Source organism: Myotis yumanensis, unplaced genomic scaffold (assembly GCF_028538775.1).
Source record: "Myotis yumanensis isolate MYYU_CA2020_CCGP unplaced genomic scaffold, mMyoYum1.0.hap1 SCAF_3, whole genome shotgun sequence".
NCBI lineage: Eukaryota > Metazoa > Chordata > Mammalia > Chiroptera > Vespertilionidae > Myotis > Myotis yumanensis.
The window spans coordinates 102,156,549-102,174,623 of record NW_027223754.1 but is presented as its reverse complement, the minus strand read 5'-3'; the positions used below and the strand labels follow the sequence as shown (position 1 = coordinate 102,174,623).

At 47.0% G+C, this 18,075-nt stretch overlaps 1 protein-coding gene across 1 annotated transcript; it reads right to left on the bottom strand.

Annotated features, from left to right (window-relative positions):
* Positions 1 to 825: 825 nt before the first annotated feature.
* On the bottom strand, positions 826 to 11,343 carry AMER3 (APC membrane recruitment protein 3). The gene is made up of 2 exons (XM_070407504.1): positions 11,241 to 11,343; positions 826 to 5,914 (listed from the first exon to the last, which is right to left on the bottom strand). Exon 2 carries the CDS (start codon positions 5,895 to 5,897, stop codon positions 3,516 to 3,518), a length of 2,382 nt encoding a protein of 793 aa, XP_070263605.1. The 5' UTR covers positions 5,898 to 5,914; positions 11,241 to 11,343; the 3' UTR covers positions 826 to 3,515.
* Between the last annotated feature and the right edge of the window lie 6,732 nt (positions 11,344 to 18,075).

Genomic DNA, 18,075 nt, shown 5'->3' with positions numbered 1-18,075 from the left:
TTTTTTTAATGCATCTTTTCATTGTTGAGATAAGTTTCATTCTATAGTTTTAAAGAGGGCTTTAATAGAGAACATTTAGGAGAGTAAAAGAGTAAGAGAAGCATTGTTTATAACAGCAAAGTGGGAAATAACTTGAATATCCATCTACAGGAGAGTGTTTAAATTAATTGCTACCTACAGGAGACTGCTGTACAGTTATTCAAGAGAATGGAGAAACTGCCTGCTACTGGTGTCTGCTAAGAAGATGCCTGCAATCTGCTGTGTAGTAAAAAAGATTAAAGTTCATGCATGTTTATGCCATGGGCATAGAAAGGGTCTGAGGACACACCCAGTGTTTGAGGAGGACAGGGAGAAGAGGTTCAGCACTTGGTGGTCTTTGGATTTTTTACTAAGAGACAATTCATTTTTATAATAAAAATAACAGGGTAAAGGAGGAAGAAATGAGACTCACTTTTCATTGTTTTCCTTTCTGTGCCTTTTGAGTTTTTTTTATCCCCTTTCCATTACAAATGTAAAATAAAAAACCAGGTAAGGTAAGCAACACCCCTGATGTAGTGCACAGGCTCTTCTCCAACCTATGCCAGTGTACCCTATTGGGGCACCTCCCTCTGCCTTCTTCCCTGCCCTCCTGGCCCACCTCCCTCACCACCACCATCAACACCCCCACACCTGAGAAAACCTGCTGTAAAGCCCAGGCCTCCCCCAGTGTTAGAGTAGGCTGGAGGCTACCTGGCTCCTTTCCAGCATCTCCAAGTTCCTAGCACAATGGTGAAAGGTTGGAAGGCACAGAACACAGGTTGAACCCCAGCTCCCAACTTACCACTGTGATCCTGGGTTAGTCACTTGGGCTCTGTGGAACAGCTGTGAGCTGGGGAAAACTGGACCTACTTTGTAGAATGTACTTTACCAGGTACAAAACCTCAAACCTCCTATAATCTCTATAGCCATGAGTGAATGAGAGGGTTAGAAATGACCAGAGTTATGAAAATGCCTTGTCTAGGCCTCTTCCACTTCCAGAATCAGACTAGGTGCCTATCCTAGGAACTGGTTCCAAAGCTCCCCTATTTCCCCTCAGTGGGTCACCTTAAAGATATCCTTAAGGCCTACAGATGCCAGTCAGACTAGTGCTGCCTGGGCCTCTCTTGCCGGGGAGGGCAATCTGAGGGATGGGGTGTGAAGAGAGAGATGGATTGAGGAGACTTGGATTTAGTGCACACAAGAGAAAGGTCACACTTTCCCCCATTCTTCCAGCAAGGTGCCTAGCAGGCTACTGCTAGGACCTCCCCCCAGATTTCTGAGAACGAGAATCTCCATGATGCCATACTAGTCTAAGATGCTCCCCAGATTGAGATACACTGGGCCAGTGTAGGCACCACCCTAGATCCTTATTTCTGCTGCCATACTATGGGTCACTGCATAGCAAGGCATAGGCCCCTCCTGACCATGCTGACCTTCCTGACTTTCCTCAGTGTTCAGGTTTGGATGGACCTACTCAGGAACCTTGATATAAGTTTTAGAGCCTACAACGTGCCACCTGTGTCCTGTGCACAGTCAGCCCCAGCAAGCAGTTTTTACTGAGGGCTGCAGAGCATTTTCTCACCTGAAACAAAACCTCAGGCAATCAGGAGAGACACAGCTTGTGGTCAGCTGTCAGACTGCGTACCTCAGTGTGGAATTCCACCCCATAGCTGACCTACCTCCTTTCTGTGCTGACCTTTCCTGTAGAAATAATGGTATAAGCAGCCTGTGGAATCCCATCCTTCATGCCTCACTGCCGTGTGTCAGCAAGGTGGGGTCTAATCACATAGAACCTTGATGGGCAATCTGTCACTACACCTCATGTCCCAACACTGGACAGAATGGATGCCTCTTCTTCCTGAAGACATGGGTCATCTTTTCTTTTTCTTTTTTTTATATTTTTATTGATTTTTTTACAGAGAAGAAGGGAGAGAGATAGAGTCAGAAACATCGATGAGAGAGAAACATCGATCAGCTGCCCCCTGCACATCCCCCACTGGGGATGTGCCCGCAACCCAGGTACATGCCCTTGACCAGAATCGAACCTGGGACCTTTCAGTCCGCAGGCCGACGCTCTATCCACTGAGCCAAACCGGTTTCGGCAATCTTTTCTTTCCCTACTCTAAATGCCTGGTGCTATGGATGTGTTGTGGCTTTGGGAGAAGGGGGATGACAGAGGTCCAGCCCCCATTTAAAGGTAAGTTTTCTTGAAGGAGGAGGCAAGGATGCTGATGATTTAGAGCAGTGGTCCTCAAACTTTTTAAACAGGGGGCCAGTTCACTGTCCCTCAGACTGTTGGAGGGCCAGACTATAGTTTTAAAAAAAAATGAACAAATTCCTATGCACACTGCACATATCTTATTTTGAAGTAAAAAAACAAAACGGGAACAAACACAATATTTGTATTTGCATGTGGCCCGCGGGCCGTAGTTTGAGGACCCCTGATTTAGAGGGCCCAAGTGAAAGAGATGTGGAGAATCAATCAGTTCTTTCTAAACATTATGCTGTCCATGGCTCCCATTAAAGAGTGCAAGTTGGGGGAAATTATTGTTTTTATGGGACGATTTTTGGCCAGAGGCAGGTGGCTATATTGCACAGTAATATATGGTGTCTGTTTGTTCAAGGCTCTTGCTGAGATGAAGCTGGTCCTTCTTATTCACACAGAAAAGTCCTTTCAGGCTCCCAGTACTTCATGGCTGCTTGTTCTGGGGGCAGAGAGCAGGCTGGGGTGGGACCAGAGGGTACTCCAAAGCTCATCTGTGGCCCTGTATCTTGCCTGTCACCAACTCTCAATATTCCACATCTGAGTCTTGGACCCCACACTCACTCATTTATTATTCTCAACCCTTATGCAAACTTATTGGCTCCTCCACTTCCCATTCACAATATGGATGTTTCCTTCCCATCAGTTTCAAGCCTGAGCTCCTCTCTGGCATGCTGTATAAGGAACTGCCAACACTGGGAATAGATTCTTTATTTCCTTGTAGGAAATCAGTGAGGCACATTTTGAAAGTGCTGGCAGCTTCCCAGCTTTCCTTGGTCTTAGGCTGTCAGTACCTGATCTGGATGAGCTTGTTGGTTCTGCCTTCACAATAAAATGCCCTGCCCAACTTGCCTGAGTCCTGCCAACCCATCTTCTCCAAACACAGTTCTCATATCAAGGACAAAGGATGGAGATTTTGGTCTTAGGTTCTCTTGAATGTGGCCACAAAGATGCAGCTTCTGGTGACTGCAAGGCCATCCTGCAGTGGGAGTTTCACGTTGGCTGACCTGGGGGCCTCTACTTTTGGTTGGTTGCAGAGGAGGCCCCTGTGAGTCAGGAAGCTGCAGCAGCTTTCTGGGTACTTGCAGAGGAAACCCTCTCATATTGGCTATGATGAAGTGAGGCTCATGAGTCCTGACAGGTGGCCCCAGGGGCTCAGCCAGGTAGCAGGGCCAAGAGTACTAAAGTTCAACTGATCCCTACGTGCCACCTGCTTCCTGGCCTTCAAGCTGAGCTACAAGTACTGCTCCTCCACTGAGGCATGGGCCTGGGCATCCAGCCTGGTGAGCTCCATCCTGAGCTGGCTTATGTCCAGGAAAAGGCCTGGGCACTTCTGATCCTGTGGGCTGTGGAGTGGGCTGGTCAAGGAGGGCAGGCTACAGATGGCAGCCACTCCAGGAGAGCTGTTAGACTGTTTCTGCTGTGAAATGGTAATGTCCCTGGCCTGAGGCTGCCTACAGAGCCTACTGCTTGTGTCCTGCCTTGGGGGCTGCACAGAATAAGGCTTGCAGTCTGGGTGGATCTGTAGGGCTGCAACCTCGGCCACACAATCTTTCAGGGAGGGCTCTGTATCCCTAAGACCTGGCCTTTGCTGATCTCGAAAACACCCCATCTTTCCAGGTGCCCTTAGCTCCTGGGAGTGGGGCCAGGCAAAGGGGTTTATGATCTTATTTTTTATCTTGTTTGGGCTAGAAGTGCCTGTCATCATGGAGATTGCGGATCCCAAAGAGGAGAACAAACCTTCGTGGCAACCTCGTGTCCCTTCTTCCCCTGAGACCTGCACACACTTCAGAGATGGGTCCCTGGACAGAGAGCTGGTCTCCTGCTCAGGCTGTGCTAAAACCTTGCTCTCTCTAATAAGCAGGCTCTTGGTACCCAAATGTGCCCACAGCTCCTGCCTACTAGGTCTTGAGCTTACTGTGATCCCACCTGCATCTGAGGCATGGGCCCCCCTGACCTCCAGCTTCACTAGACCTGGACCTTTCTTCTCAGAGCCAGCTCCCATATTCTCCACCAGTTCCCTGAATGGGGTTGCAGGATCCCCAGGGGTTGAGATAGGAGGAGCATGGAACTCAGGACTACGGCGAAGCCAGTTGATAATACCCATGGTGATGGTGAGTTCAGTGTCACAGAGCTTCAGCAGGCACTCCTTGCCCTTCCAGGAGCTCTGCAAGAAACCCTGGCTGAGCAGGTCTGGGCTTGGTCCCGAGGCCAAGTCCTCCTCTGCCCCCATGTGGAAGCTGCAAATAGACAGTGGCATTCCCAGTGCTGGCTCTGAGAGACTCTCAGACACGCACAGGTCATCATCAAGGCCAACAGGGCCCTCACTAGGGTCACAGAAAAGCTCATAGAGGGCATCTCCACTATAGCTCTCCCGAGGGAAGGCAGCTGCAGGGGTGCCTGGGCTCATGGCTTCTTTCCTATCCTCCTCAAGGCTAGATGAAAAGGCATCGTAGTAGCCCTCGTCACTTGTGGACACAGATTCTGGCTGCTCGCTCCTGGTTGTGCCTGTGTTTATGGAGCTGGCTTTGGAGCCACTGAAGAGGTCCCTGCAGGGACACAGAGGGAACTCAATGAGCCCAGCTGAATCAAGCCCAGGTTGGGCTATATCCGTTCCCTGAGGACCCTCCAGCCATGGGCTCAGTTGGGTGTGCTGTTGTTGCCTCACAGAGTGATTCACACTATCCCAGAACTTGGCAAAGTCAGACATGTCATCCTGGGCAGGAGACACCAGCTTCTCCACGCTGCCCTGGAAGGGGCCACAAGAAACCTTGCTCTCAAGGACCTGCGATGACTTGGCTGAGCTCTCCAAGCCCTCATTCAGCTCCAGGAATGACACTGAGCTTTCATCCGCAAAGATCTCCCCGCAGCCTGTGAGTGAGTCAAAGCTCTTAAGTGAAGCCATGTCCTCACACAGGGCCCTGCAGAAGTCGAAAGAGGAGTCAGGAAGGAACTCACTGTCAGATAGGTCCTGGCACAAGCCATCCAGCCCCAGTCCCTCACCCAAGGGGAAAAAGGCTTTGCCTCGCTGCCCTCCAGCCTCTGATGGGATTCTGGGGGAAGGCAGGCTCTTTCCCCTGGTTTCCAGTGAAGCCAAGTTCTCAGTCTTGTTTCTATGAATGTGGAATAGGTTCCGAAAGCACTTCTTGGGTCGTTTCAGGGAAATCCTCTTCCTTGGGATGCTCTTAGCCACGGCTGGCACAAAAGGCATTTGGGGCACAAAGTGGCGGTAATCAATAATGCGCTGGCTGCCAGAGGGCCCTGGGAAGCTCGTGCTGCCTACCAGTTGCCTTGTGGCTGCGACCATCCTGCCAGCCCCAGACACACTGTTGTGAGTCTTGCTCTTCCATACCAATTTGAAGGTGGCACCACAGAGGTCTGTGGCACCACCCTCAGGCTCTGGCTGTGCTCCCTTTTTGGAGTATATGTTAAATCCGTGGGTATTAGGACTGGCTTGTGGGCCTCTTTCACCATGGATCTGCTGCTGCCCTCCAGGTGAGACTGACCAGGGGTCTGCATCGTCCCAGGCTGGGGCAGGTGCTGCTGGGCCTGGGGACTTCTCATGAGAAATGTGAAAGCTGGATTTGATGAAAGTCTTTCCTCTCTTCAGCTCCATGCTTCCAGTGCTGTTAGCTGTTGTGGGGGAAAGCATGAGGCACTTAGTCTCCATGGTTCTAGCCCACAGTGGTGTTGGAGCTGAACTCTGATATCTAAGCTTGGATCCTCCTTGGAGGTGGTAGAGAGGGAGATGGGAGCAGCCCATCCATGCTCACTATCTAGCCTTTATAGACAACTAATGCTGAGAGAAGTTAAGTCACATGATTAAAGGCAACAGTAGTACCCAAATTGATTTCAGAAGTGTCTGGTGCTCTTGCATTTGTGATCTCTTGACTTACCCAAGCATCCTCTCAGAGATATCTGGCCAAGTCAGACTCCCATTTCCAGGCCCAGGCACTCTACACATAGCACCACATCCTTATAGGGAAGTATCATGGTCCTTGTAAGTGAATGGAGCAGATAATTAAATAAAAAAGTTGCCGCCTATGTCTAAGAGACAAAGCTCAAAGGGAAACCCAAGCTTGCTTCCTGGATTAGATAGTGTCATCCATCAGTCAGAGGGGAAGGCACATATACTGTCCTCTAGGACTGTTGCATCTGTTTGAGGAGGCAAGACTCAATCTACACAGATGCCATCAGGCAAGGCACAGTCAAGCATCTGATGGTGCATGCAGATCTTGATCACTGAGATGACAGAGAGTATCATGGTAGAAAGCCAAAGAGAGGAGGCAAGCATGAGGTCAGGAACAGGCAGATTGGATAGACACAGAACATCATGGCTGAAAAAGTAGGTATGTATCACCTTTTGTGCACAGCCTAACTGAAATATATTGATGCCTGGAATGTCATCCAGAGAAGCTTTCTGATGTCCAGTCTGAGTTCAGTGGGCAAGGGTGCTAAGATCTCTTGTTGATGTCTGTCCTGGGTGTGGAACTGAGAAGGTGGTGCAACAGCTACCAATTTGATTATATTTGCACACCTGAGGGTTTTGGCCTTACCCCGAGATCAACAAAGAAGTATGAAAGTCTTCTGAATGAGTGAGTGGAAGCAGTGGCATAAAGAAGTTGGTAGTCTATACCATTCATCTGAGTAGGAACAGAATAAATTAAGAGGGAGGCTCTGAATAAAGAAGACTCAAAAGAGACAGCTAAAATTGACTGACTGTATAGAGATAAGGTCCAGACGGAGGCTGTAGTCATAAGCATGAAAAATAGATGTCAAGTTATAGGGTCTTTCAAAGAAAGAAACACTAGGATTCAGCAACTGAATACAGAAAGAGAAGCAGGCCAGAAGTTGTAAACACTGAGGCCTGGATTCATACCAAGAGAAGGGAACAATGAGAAGTGGGGAAAGGCAAGGAAATGGAGAATTGAGCGAAGATGAGGAAAGGGCCTGTGCTAAGAGCTGGTTTGAGGGAGAGAAGAAAGGGTTTAGTTTTTAATATGTTACCTTTGGGGTGAATTTGGAGACCCACAAGACCATACCAAAAGAAGGCAAGGCCTGAGAACCACCCCAGCTCCCACTCTGCACCCTCACAGGCACACACTTCACATGCTCAGTTCTTCCCCATGCCAGTGAGTGATCTACAGGTTGGGCCTATGTCATTCTGGCCAGGGAGAGATTAGAGAAGAGAATTTTGGGCTAGTTTCTTTGACTCTCTTTCACTGCTCCGTAGAGAGCACCTGAATTCACTTCCTCTCAGGCCACAGCTTGTGAAAGAGGAATGAAGCAGATGTGAAAGCACAAGGCTCTGCCAGCCTACATACCTTTCACACTCACTGACAAGGAAGCCTCATAGCTACCTCCAGAGAGTTGTTTGATAGCCATAAGCTGACTAGAGTCAACTCCAAAGTCTCTGAAATGCTTTAACATGAGGATCCAGAGGCAGGCAGAGGAGCTGCCTCACAGCCTACTAGGCAACATTAAAGCCAAAAAGGATGAGAAGGTGTGGCAAAACTGGCATTGCAGAGATTCACCAGAGTTCTCCACCATACTCCCCACAGAACAGTGCTTCCTCCCCTGCAGCAGACACCTGGGACACTTTTAACTGAAGGATAAGAAAAGGAGCAGGCACTATGCCAGGGAATGCCACAAAACCTGGCCTTGGGAATAGCAAGAGCTCAGCTCTTGGTGGGAGCATCCTGGTCAGCAGGACAGTGCCTCAAGCTGCTTGCTGCTTTCTGCTTCCTGACAGGTGGCATGTACTCAAACCTTTCCCACCCTACACCTGTAGACCCCATTTCTGATCCACCCAAATATTTTGGGCTAGAGGGAGGCCTTATCTAGGCCTCCCTCAGCACTTAGAGGGGGAGGGGTGGATGCACAAAGCAAAGTTGTTACTAACTGGGTTTTAGGGTCCGAGGACCCAATTTGAGTCTTGGTTACATTTACTTAACCAGGCAGAGTGGTTGGCCCATAACTTCATAAGAGGCATAGTAGTATAACCCCATTTTATAAACAAGAAATTAAGGTCCAGAAAAGTCAATGGATTGGCCCAGGTCATACAGAGTTGAGTGGTAAGCGACAGAGCCAGGATAAGAGCCTATGCTCTTAACAATGATAGATATTTTATGAACAAATAGCTCAAACTCCCCCTTAATGGCAAATCTAAAAGTGGAATAATAAATGTGTTTTCGTGAGAAATTTTTAAAAGCATAATAAAAATGAAGATTAAAAGCAAAAATGTACCTAACAAAAATTTAGAAAAATTGTAATTGAAGGCAGTATAATTTCTGTGGCAAGAAATTTTGGAGATATTATGAGATATCTATTGAATTTATTCTTTTTTGTTTTAGAAAAATGTTTTTATTACCATACTCTTGGAAATAATTTCAAGGCATGATAAAAATTATTTCACTGTGTGCATAATTTTGCAACCACAAGAGCTAAGATGATTCCTTTGTTATTTATCTCTATAAATAAAATTACTGGTTTCTTAATTATTGGAAACGTTAACTGATTTAAAATCATGAATAGTTGGAAATGTCACTGCACTCTGAACTTGGAAAATGATAGATCAAAGTAAATGTCATTGCCGAAACCGGTTTGGGTCAGTGGATGGAGCGTCGGCCTGCGGACTGAAAGGTCCCAGGTTCGATTCCGGTCGGGGGCATGTACCTGGGTTGCGGGCACATCCCCGGTGGGAGATGTGCAGGAGGCAGCTGATTGATGTTTCTCTCTCATCGATGTTTCTAGCTCTCTATCTCTCTCCCTTCCTCTCTGTAAAAAATCAATAAAATATTAAAAAAAAAAAAGTAAATGTCATTGCTGTAGAAGACTGGACTCAGTCACTAATATTGCTCATCCTGTTTCCTGAGTTAATTTAACATTTTGCAAGATATGATAATAAGCACTAAGATCCACAACAATGAACCAGAAGCTTGCAAAATTCTGGAGCAATCATGAAATTCAGTGTGTATTCAGTCCAGTCAGTTTCCACATTATAATATTTTATCAGGGCATGACTCTTTGGGTGGGAACTTTCTGAGAGGTCAAAGGGCTCCTACCCAAATGGAGACAGGCTGAGCAGTCACCTTCCATGACAGTTTCAGGGTCATAGTGGGATTTGTCTGGACAGCCAGATGCTAGCACTGTCACTGCCTGATGGCAGAGGCCAAATAAGACCAGATTCTCAGCTGCAAAAATGCACATTCTGCTTTGTAATCCTCTAGTTAAAAGGTCCTATCAGTAGAGTCCAGAATTAAGCTATGTGCCATGTCCCTCCCCAAAAGACAAAGCAGAACTGTCCCTCCCCCAGCTTGGTGTCTTCCTGTCTATAGCACTCAGTGATCACTGGCGCCTCACTCTGGGGTTTACTTGGTATTCACCCTCACCAATGATTGTGAAAATTTATCAAAGGTTCAGGATTCCAACTGTAGTAACTAGAGCTACTACTTATTTAAATGAAGTATTTATGTTTTTTTGAGACATCTTAGCCATATAGTTACATCTAAGTTTCCTAAATAGGATGTTGGGTCTGGAATTTTTAATTTTACAGTTTATGCACATCATTTTCTAAGATGGGTCTCAATGATACCAAGACCTTGAATTGAGTCTTTCACCCCTAAAATGAACTTGCATATTCCATGAGAACAGGAACCACACCATGTACTTACATAATTAATTCTGATTCAAGGATGTATTATTTAAACCAAGACCTAAAAGATAGCTGAAGACAATCAGGCAAAAGATGAGGGGAGCATATTCCAGGTAGAGGGAACATTTGAGAAAAAGGCATCGAGGAGCATGCGAGGGAGAACAGTTAAAGATCTAAAAGCAGGCCCAGGTGACCAGAGCAAGAAGTGGGATGAAGCAGGAGATAGGCAAGGCAGACCACACCTGGTCTGAGGTGTCAGGGAGGGTCTTGGCCTTTATCCTATGTGCCATTGGGAGCCAAACATGAAGGGTGAGTGACATGGGCCAATTTTCAGTTTTAACAGATTACTCCCACTGTAAGTGAGAATGGAAAGTAGGGGCAGGAGTAGAGGCAAAAGTTCAGGTTAGGAGCCAGAGCAATGTCCATGGAAAAAATGTGGTGGTAGAGATATCTCACATGTATAAACCTTCTTTCTCAATGCTTTACACAGAGAATGCACATACATATAGATTTATTGCAAATGGAGCAAATAAAATAATTCTACTGGCTGCTTTTCTTCATGATGACTGACTATCTCAACAGCCTATGATTCTCTTTTCCCTTTGGTAAGGCAATTCTGTGCTTTTCTTTCCCTTTTTAACATAACAGTGACTGGGTGTTTCACGGAGCAAAATAAAAACCTTGAGATATGCTACAGAAATGATTTCGAGACATAAAAATATTTTTGACTAATAGTTTTGGTATTTGCCAAGTTTTCCCCTGCTCCACCCCTAATTTCCAGGTGGGTGGTATTAAGAAAGCAGAGATCTCTCTGATGGATGAAGTGAAGGTCATTGTGGGGAGGAAAAGCCTCCGTGTTCTGGAGTGGGTGTGGGGTGAGGAACAGAGCAGAAACTGCAGTGAGAATCATCAATTCACCCAACCCCCACGCTGGGAGACAAAGGGTTCTTTGCAGAGCAAAGGTTCTGGCCCACCTCCTCTAAGGGAGTCTTTGGGTGTTCCTGGCCTGCCCAACCAACAGAATATATCTCCAGTCTTATCCTTTCTTTCCCAATTCCCGCAATGGCAACCACGGACAGAGGGTTTCTTCCCTTCTCTAGTGCAGACCTAAAAGGATCAAGGTTCCCAGACTCCAGACCCCAACCATACGAACAAGGCACCACAGGGTGAAGAGAGTGTAGACCTTACTCCCTCCACCATCCCTCCCATTATGCGAAAGAACGCACAAAAACTTCCAAATCACTGCTCTCCCTCCCCCCTCCTCCCCCCGCCCCAGCGTACAACCTCCGGGCCTTGGCGACTTACCGCTGGGGCAGGGAGTGTCGCAGGACGCTGCCTGAGTCTGGTCAGGAGCCGCTCGCCTAACCGATCTGCTCGGTCAGCACCACGGCCAGATCCCACTTTCCAGTCTAGAGTGGTTCTCACGACCCGCTGGACTCGGCTGGGCAGCTCCAGCCGCAACCAGCTGGGGAAGGTTAGTCCGCGAGAGGGCGGGCTTCTGCCGAGAATGTAGCGGTGGGAGGTGCCATTGCTCAGCAGTGGGAGAAGTGAAGCTCGCGGGGCTGGAATGGAAGCTGCAGTCTCGGTGCCCCACTGCTGCCGTCCCCATTGGATCTCGCTTTGTTTTTGTTTCTCCGCAGGGATGTAGTTTTGCATTCCTCAGGCCCAGCTGCCTGTGCTGCTAGAAGGGACATCAGCCCAGTTGCCTCATTCCTGCGCCGGGTCTGACGTCCTCAGAGCTCATAAATGTAGTTGTCCTTACCCTCACAGCCCCTAGCGTACAGGAAGATTCAACACCAACCTTCTCGGGAGGCCTCGGTCACACAATGCCTAGTCATGAGTCCTACCCAGGATTCGGAGACGGGTCAGGCCAATCTCAGGACGCAGGGCAGTCTTCCAGAACCTTCTTTACAGACTGCCTTTCTTGGGCCCAATTATATTATTATTGGGAAGGAAGGAGGCGCTTCCCTTACAGGTACTCACTGTATGGGCTGTGCTGGGGCTACACCCTGCCGCAGTCTTGGGGAAGTAACAGAAATGTAGGACTCTCTCCCTGAAAAGCTGAGGACAGAGGGTCTACACGCTGGGAGGCAGGAATAAAGTATGGATTAGTAACTCTAGAATGGCTCAGGGAGCAATGCCAAGAGCACAGTGTGTGGGAGTTAGGGGGAGCCAGAGTGCACAGTTGGTGCTGGTGAGATGGCTGATCCTAAAGTGTAAGTGAGGTGAGGGGACTTGATCCCACATCACAGAAGTTGAGCACTGGCAATGAGCTATGAGAGGAAGGAAGGCGGGATCACCCAGTCCAGGCTTGGGCTGAATGAAGCCCAAAGCAGGTTCAGGCTCAGACAAATGACAAAGGCCATGCCTTTCTTTGAACCTAATGGGCTTCCGCCCTGTCCCCATCTAAAAAACCTGGATACATAAGTTGTACCACCTTGGCTTGGACTGGCTTTGTCATAACACATCTACCTTCTTTATAAATTAAGTCATCTTGAAGTGGCTCTGCCGCAGGTCTCTCTTCCAGCAAGCATCATCCACGGTGAGCACACCTTCTTGCACTTCTTGCAGTTGAACCGTTTTTCTACCTGATGACTGACTCAGTGTGACCACAGATGTCCTCTTCCCCCCACCACCCATGTTGTTGTAGTCCTGACTTTTCCAGGCAGTTTCTGACCATCAGATTTCCCTGAATCAATTCTTCTGCTGTTAGGTAGACACAAAGGTAGACTTATTCCTCATTGCTGCATACATCCTGAATCAAGGACAGAATCCCACAGATTCCACAGTCCTTGCTAGTTAGTTAATAAAGAACCTCTCCTAGAGAGGTTTCCCCTCTTCTGGATTATAAGGACTTTTTATATTTCTTAAATTTTTCTCTGTTTGGAGCTGCGATGAGCAGGGGTGACTCAGACCTAGGCAGACCCATGCCCTCCCCTGAGGGAAAAGCCCTGCCTGGCTTTCTGAAGGCCGTGTCGTTTCCTCCCACTAGCTTGCGGAAGCTGGAGTCTAACCTTCAAGGTACCATGTGATCACATCTGGTATTTCTTAGTCTGAGAGGTTGGTATACACCAAGGCTGGCTTTGGAGAGGCACACTCTGTGGGCAGCATGGTCGTGGGGCACACGGAGCAAGCAGCTCCCCACCCCCCAGAGTTGGCATCCCAGAAGGGCGCTGAGAGCAGGCAGTGCAGGTCAGGCCTGTGCAGACCCTTGCACCTTCCGCTACAGAAATGTAGGCGCATTGTTGATACCTGGGTTTGCAGACAGGAGCGCTGTGCTGTTTCTCAGGGGGCATGTTTATGTACTTGTAGTTGCACCTGGCATGTATCTGTGGCTCGCTGAAAGCATACTGTTTCCTCAATGAGTACCAATTGTTAACTTGAAGAATAATACTGATTATAATAAAGCCCCTGCATTTCTCCTCAAAAAATAAAAATTTTTTTTCTCTGTTTGAGGATAATATAGGCTCAACTTCTCCCAGTTAATGATAATTGTTTGTTCTGTGTTCATCTTGCCAGCCTTTGGCCAGTGACCACTATTCTAAGCAACCGACTTTGTCTTTTCAGAGATTTTAAAACCTCCTTACAAAACAAAAGTTATATATATCTAACTTTCCAAGGACTAATATTTCCAAGTTCAGGTACACTGAATGATTTTTTCATTAATATTGTTCTAATGTAAATTTAACTTTATGTTCCTTTTATAATACCCTGACATCCTGTTATCTTTTCCTTTCCTGGCATAGACCCTTAGGGTTTTCAGAACTTGCTTCTTGGTCACTTGACACTGAATTATACACTGAGGATCTCAGACTTTATGGCCAAATCCGTTGCTTTCCTGACAGACCCAAAGAATTTCACTTGATGGTGAGCACAAATGTGGCAATAGCTGACCCAGTAGGCTGCACCAGTGGGGTTACAATCCAGGTTTGTAGACTGAGAAAACAAAGTTCTTTGTGGACTGAGAGGACTGGGGGGTTAGGGCACTGGACTTCATACCTCTAAGAAAGGCTGGCAGGACTGGGACTGTCTACTAGGAGAAACACAGGCCTCACAGGGGGTGAGGGGAGCACAATTTGGAGAAGATGACTGGATTAGGAGGAGGAACAATGGCTCCAAGGATGGTCATGGCCAGAGACACTCTAGTACTCAGATTGGTTCCCCTGCAGAAAGATGTCCTCCCCAATCTTAAACAAACTAGTATTAAGGGATACTGTCAGATGAAGTAGTCCATTGTTATGACTGGGTGGTTTCTTGTTCTTGTATTTTATTTATTTATTTTATTTTTTATTTAAATATAGCTGGTTATACTATTATATTAGTTATATTTGTTTTAGGTGTACAATATAGTGATTCAACATTTTTATACCTTACCTCATTATTTCTAGTAATTATCTGTTACCATGCAAACTTACCACAATATTATTGACTATTCCCCTTCACCTTTTTCATCCATCCCCCATTCCCTTCTTCTCTGGCAACCATCACTTTGGTCTTTGTTTCTAGGAGTGTGTTTTTGTTTTGTTTGCTCATTTGTTTTGTTTTTGTACTTTCACATATAAGTGAAACAACACAGTATTTGTCTTACTCTGTCTGACTTATTTCACTAAGCATAATTCCCTGTAGGTCCATTTATGTTGTCACAAATGGCAATATTGTGTTTTCTTTTATTGTTAGGTAATATTTTATTGTATATATAGAGTGGGACAAAAGTAGGTTTACAGTTGTTTGTATGGAAAATAATACAATCTATACTAATAAAATAATAATATGTTAATTAGACCGGGAGACCTTCCGGAGACCTTCGCACATCCTTCCAGACAAAGCTGGGGCTTGGCCAGCCTGCAAACTGCCCCCAGGCCCTTGCCCAGGCCATCCCGCTCCCCGGCCCAGGACACCCGCCCCCAGCAGGGACCCCCACTCCATCAGGGGGCTGGCCAGCCTGCAAACTGCTCCAGGCCCCTCACCCAGGCTGCCCGCTCCCCAGCGGAGACCCCCACCCTAATGGGGGTGTGTCCAGCCTGCAATCAGCCCTCAGCCCCTCACCCAGGCTGGACCCGCCCCTAGCAGAGACCCCCCAGACCCCAATGGGGGCGTGGCTGGCCTATAAATCACCCAGCCCCTCACCCAGGCCAGCACTGCCCCCAGTGGTGACCCCCACCCCAATGGGGGCGTGGCCAGCTTGCACACCACCCCGGGCCCCTTGCCCAGGCCAGCCCTACCCCCCAAGGGGACCCCCACCCTGATCCAGGACCCCCTTCAGGGCAGACCAGCCAGCCCCTACCCATGCACCAGGCCTCTATCTATACTAATAAAAGGGTAACATGCTAATCAGACCAGACGTCCTTCCAGACAAAGCCATGATGGTGGGCCAAGGCAGAGGCAGTTAGGGGTGATCAGGCTGGCAGGGGAGAGCAGTTAGGAGGATCTGGGCAGTTGGACATCTCCCGAGGGGTCCCAGATTAGAGAGGGTGCAGGCCGGGCTGAGGGACACCCCCTTCCCATGCATGAATTTCGTGCACTGGGCCTCTAGTCTATATATATTAAAGCCCAGTGACTGAATGGCGGAACAACCAGAAGGACTGGTTGAACAGTTGCTATGATGTGCACTGACCACCAAGGGGCAGACACTCAATGCAGGAGCTGCCCCCTGGTGGTCAGTGCGCTTCCACAGTGGAAACACAGTTCGGCTGACCAGAATGAGTAGCACTCCCACAGCTGCCAATCCCCGCAGGCCATACCTCTAGTAATTAATAACTAATAATACAAGAATAAACTGTATTTCACATATTCACAACAATAAACCTACTTTTGCCCCATTCTGTATGTACCACATCTTCTATATCTGTTTATCAATGGACGTCTAGATTGCTTTCATATCTTGGCTAGTAAGTAATATTGCAATGAACATAGGGGTGCATATATATTTTTAAATTAGTGCTTTTATTTTCTTTAGATAAATATGCAGAAGGGGAATTGCTGGTTCATATAGTAGATATATTTTTAGTCTTTTGAGGAATCTCCATACTATTTTCCATAGTGGCTGCACCAATTTGCAATCCCTCCAGCAGTAAACAAGCATTCCTTTTTCTTCACATCCTTACCAACAAGTTATTTGTTGACTTTTTTATAATAGCCATTCTGACTGGGTGAGATTATATATAATTGTGGTTTTGATTTGCATGACTCTGATGATTAGTGATGTTGAGCACCTTTTCATATCTCTGATGACTATCTGTGTCCTCTTTGGAAAAATGTCTCATCATATTCTCTGGCCATTTTTTATTGGATTGTTTATTTTTTTGTTATTGAGTTGCATGAGTTCCTTATATATTTTGGATATCAACCCCTTGTTATTTGTGAATATATTCTCTCATTCAGTAAGTTGTCTTTCTGTTTTGTTGATGGTTTCCTTTGATGTACAGAACTATTTAGTTTTATGAAGTTCCATTTGTTTATTTTTGCTTATGTTTCATTTGCACCAGGGGACATAGCTAAAAGAGTATTACTAAGACTGATTGGTGTCAGACAGTTTGCTATCTATGTTTTCTTCTAGGAGTTTTATGGTTTCAGGTCTTACAGTTAAGTCTTTAATCTATTTTGAATTTATTTTTGTATATGGTGTAAGAGAGTGGTACAATTTCATTTTTCCCATATAATTGTTTAGTTTAATCAACACCACATGTTGAAGAGATTGTCTTTTCTTGATTGTATATTCTTGACTCCTTTGTTGTAGGTTAATTGATCATGTAAGTGAAGGTTTATTTCTGGGCTTTATTCTATTCCATTTATCTACTTGTCTGTTTTAGTGTGAGTACCACACTGTTTTAATTATGATAGGTTTGCAGCATAGTTTGAAATCAGGAAGTGTTATACCTCCCACCTTGTTCTTTCTCAAGTTTTCTTTGGCTATTTGTAGTTCTATATACATTTTAGGATTTCTTGTCCTAGTTCTGAGAAGAATGTCACTCATAATTAAAAAAAACAACACTTTTTATCCTCATGTGAGGATATGCTTATTAATTTCAGAAAGAGAAGAGAGAAGAGAGAAGAGAGAGAGAGAGAGAGAGAGAGAGAGAGAGAGAGAAACATCTAGTGAAAGAGATTCACTGATTGCCTCCTGCATGCTCCTCTACTAGGGAATTGAACCCATAATCTAAGTAAGTGCCCATACATATTTTGATAGGGATTTAATTAAACTGTAGATTGCTTTGAATAATTATGGTCATTTTAATACTATTAATTCTGCTAAGCCATGAGCATGTTATATCCTTTCATTTATTTGAGTCTTCTTTGATTTCTTTCTTCCATATCTTATAGTTTTCAAAGGACAGGTCTTTTATGTACTTGGTTAAATTTATTCTCAGGTATTTTATTCTTTTGATGCAATCCTATCTAATAAAAGAGTAATATGCAAATTAACTGTAACTCTGCAATGAAGATGGCAGTACCCACAGCCAATAAGGAGGGAATATGCAAATAGAGGGCCACTCTGCAACAAAGATGGTGGTGGCCGGGCAGGGATGCTTGCGTTCCACCCCGCCCTGCCCGCAGAGGGCCTGAGGGCAGCGCACAGGCGTGGAGAGCCAGGCGTCCCACCCCACCCAGGCTGCTCTGGACCAGTGGGCAGCATGCACAGGCGTCCCGCCCCTCCCAGGCCACTCCGGGCTGGTGGGCAGCGCACACGGAGAGCCTCTGGGCAGGGGAGGTGGGCCGGCAGAGGGTGGCCTGTACTCCCCACATGGCGGTGGTGGCAGCCGTGAGTGCACCAAGCGGAGGCTGTGGGCCAAGCAGAAGTAGCGCCTGCAGGCCATCAGCACCAAGGAGTAGCTGTGCAAGTCCCACCTCCTGGCCCAGAAGGTGCGCGATTGCAGGGACAACCACCGTACCGGGCCAGATTGACATCCTCTTGGCTGCACCATGGGGGTTTGCAGACCTATGAAGCCGCAGGCCTCCAGTGCGCAATTCTCTCCTCCCCCTATGGCGTGCAAACGTCCCCCAGCATGCTGTCACCCAACGTGTGCCTGCAACAGTCCCGAACCTTGGAGTGCACAAGTTCCGCCCCACCCCTCCGCCACACTTCCATCAACCCCAGCTTGCCTACATTTCCCACAGGATGTGTGCATGTCCCCTCCAGCAT

Bases quoted from the DNA above. Each gene is read 5' to 3' on its own strand.
- AMER3 (XM_070407504.1), bottom strand. From the start codon at position 5,897: ATGGAGCTGAAGAGAGGAAAGACTTTCATCAAATCCAGCTTTCACATT.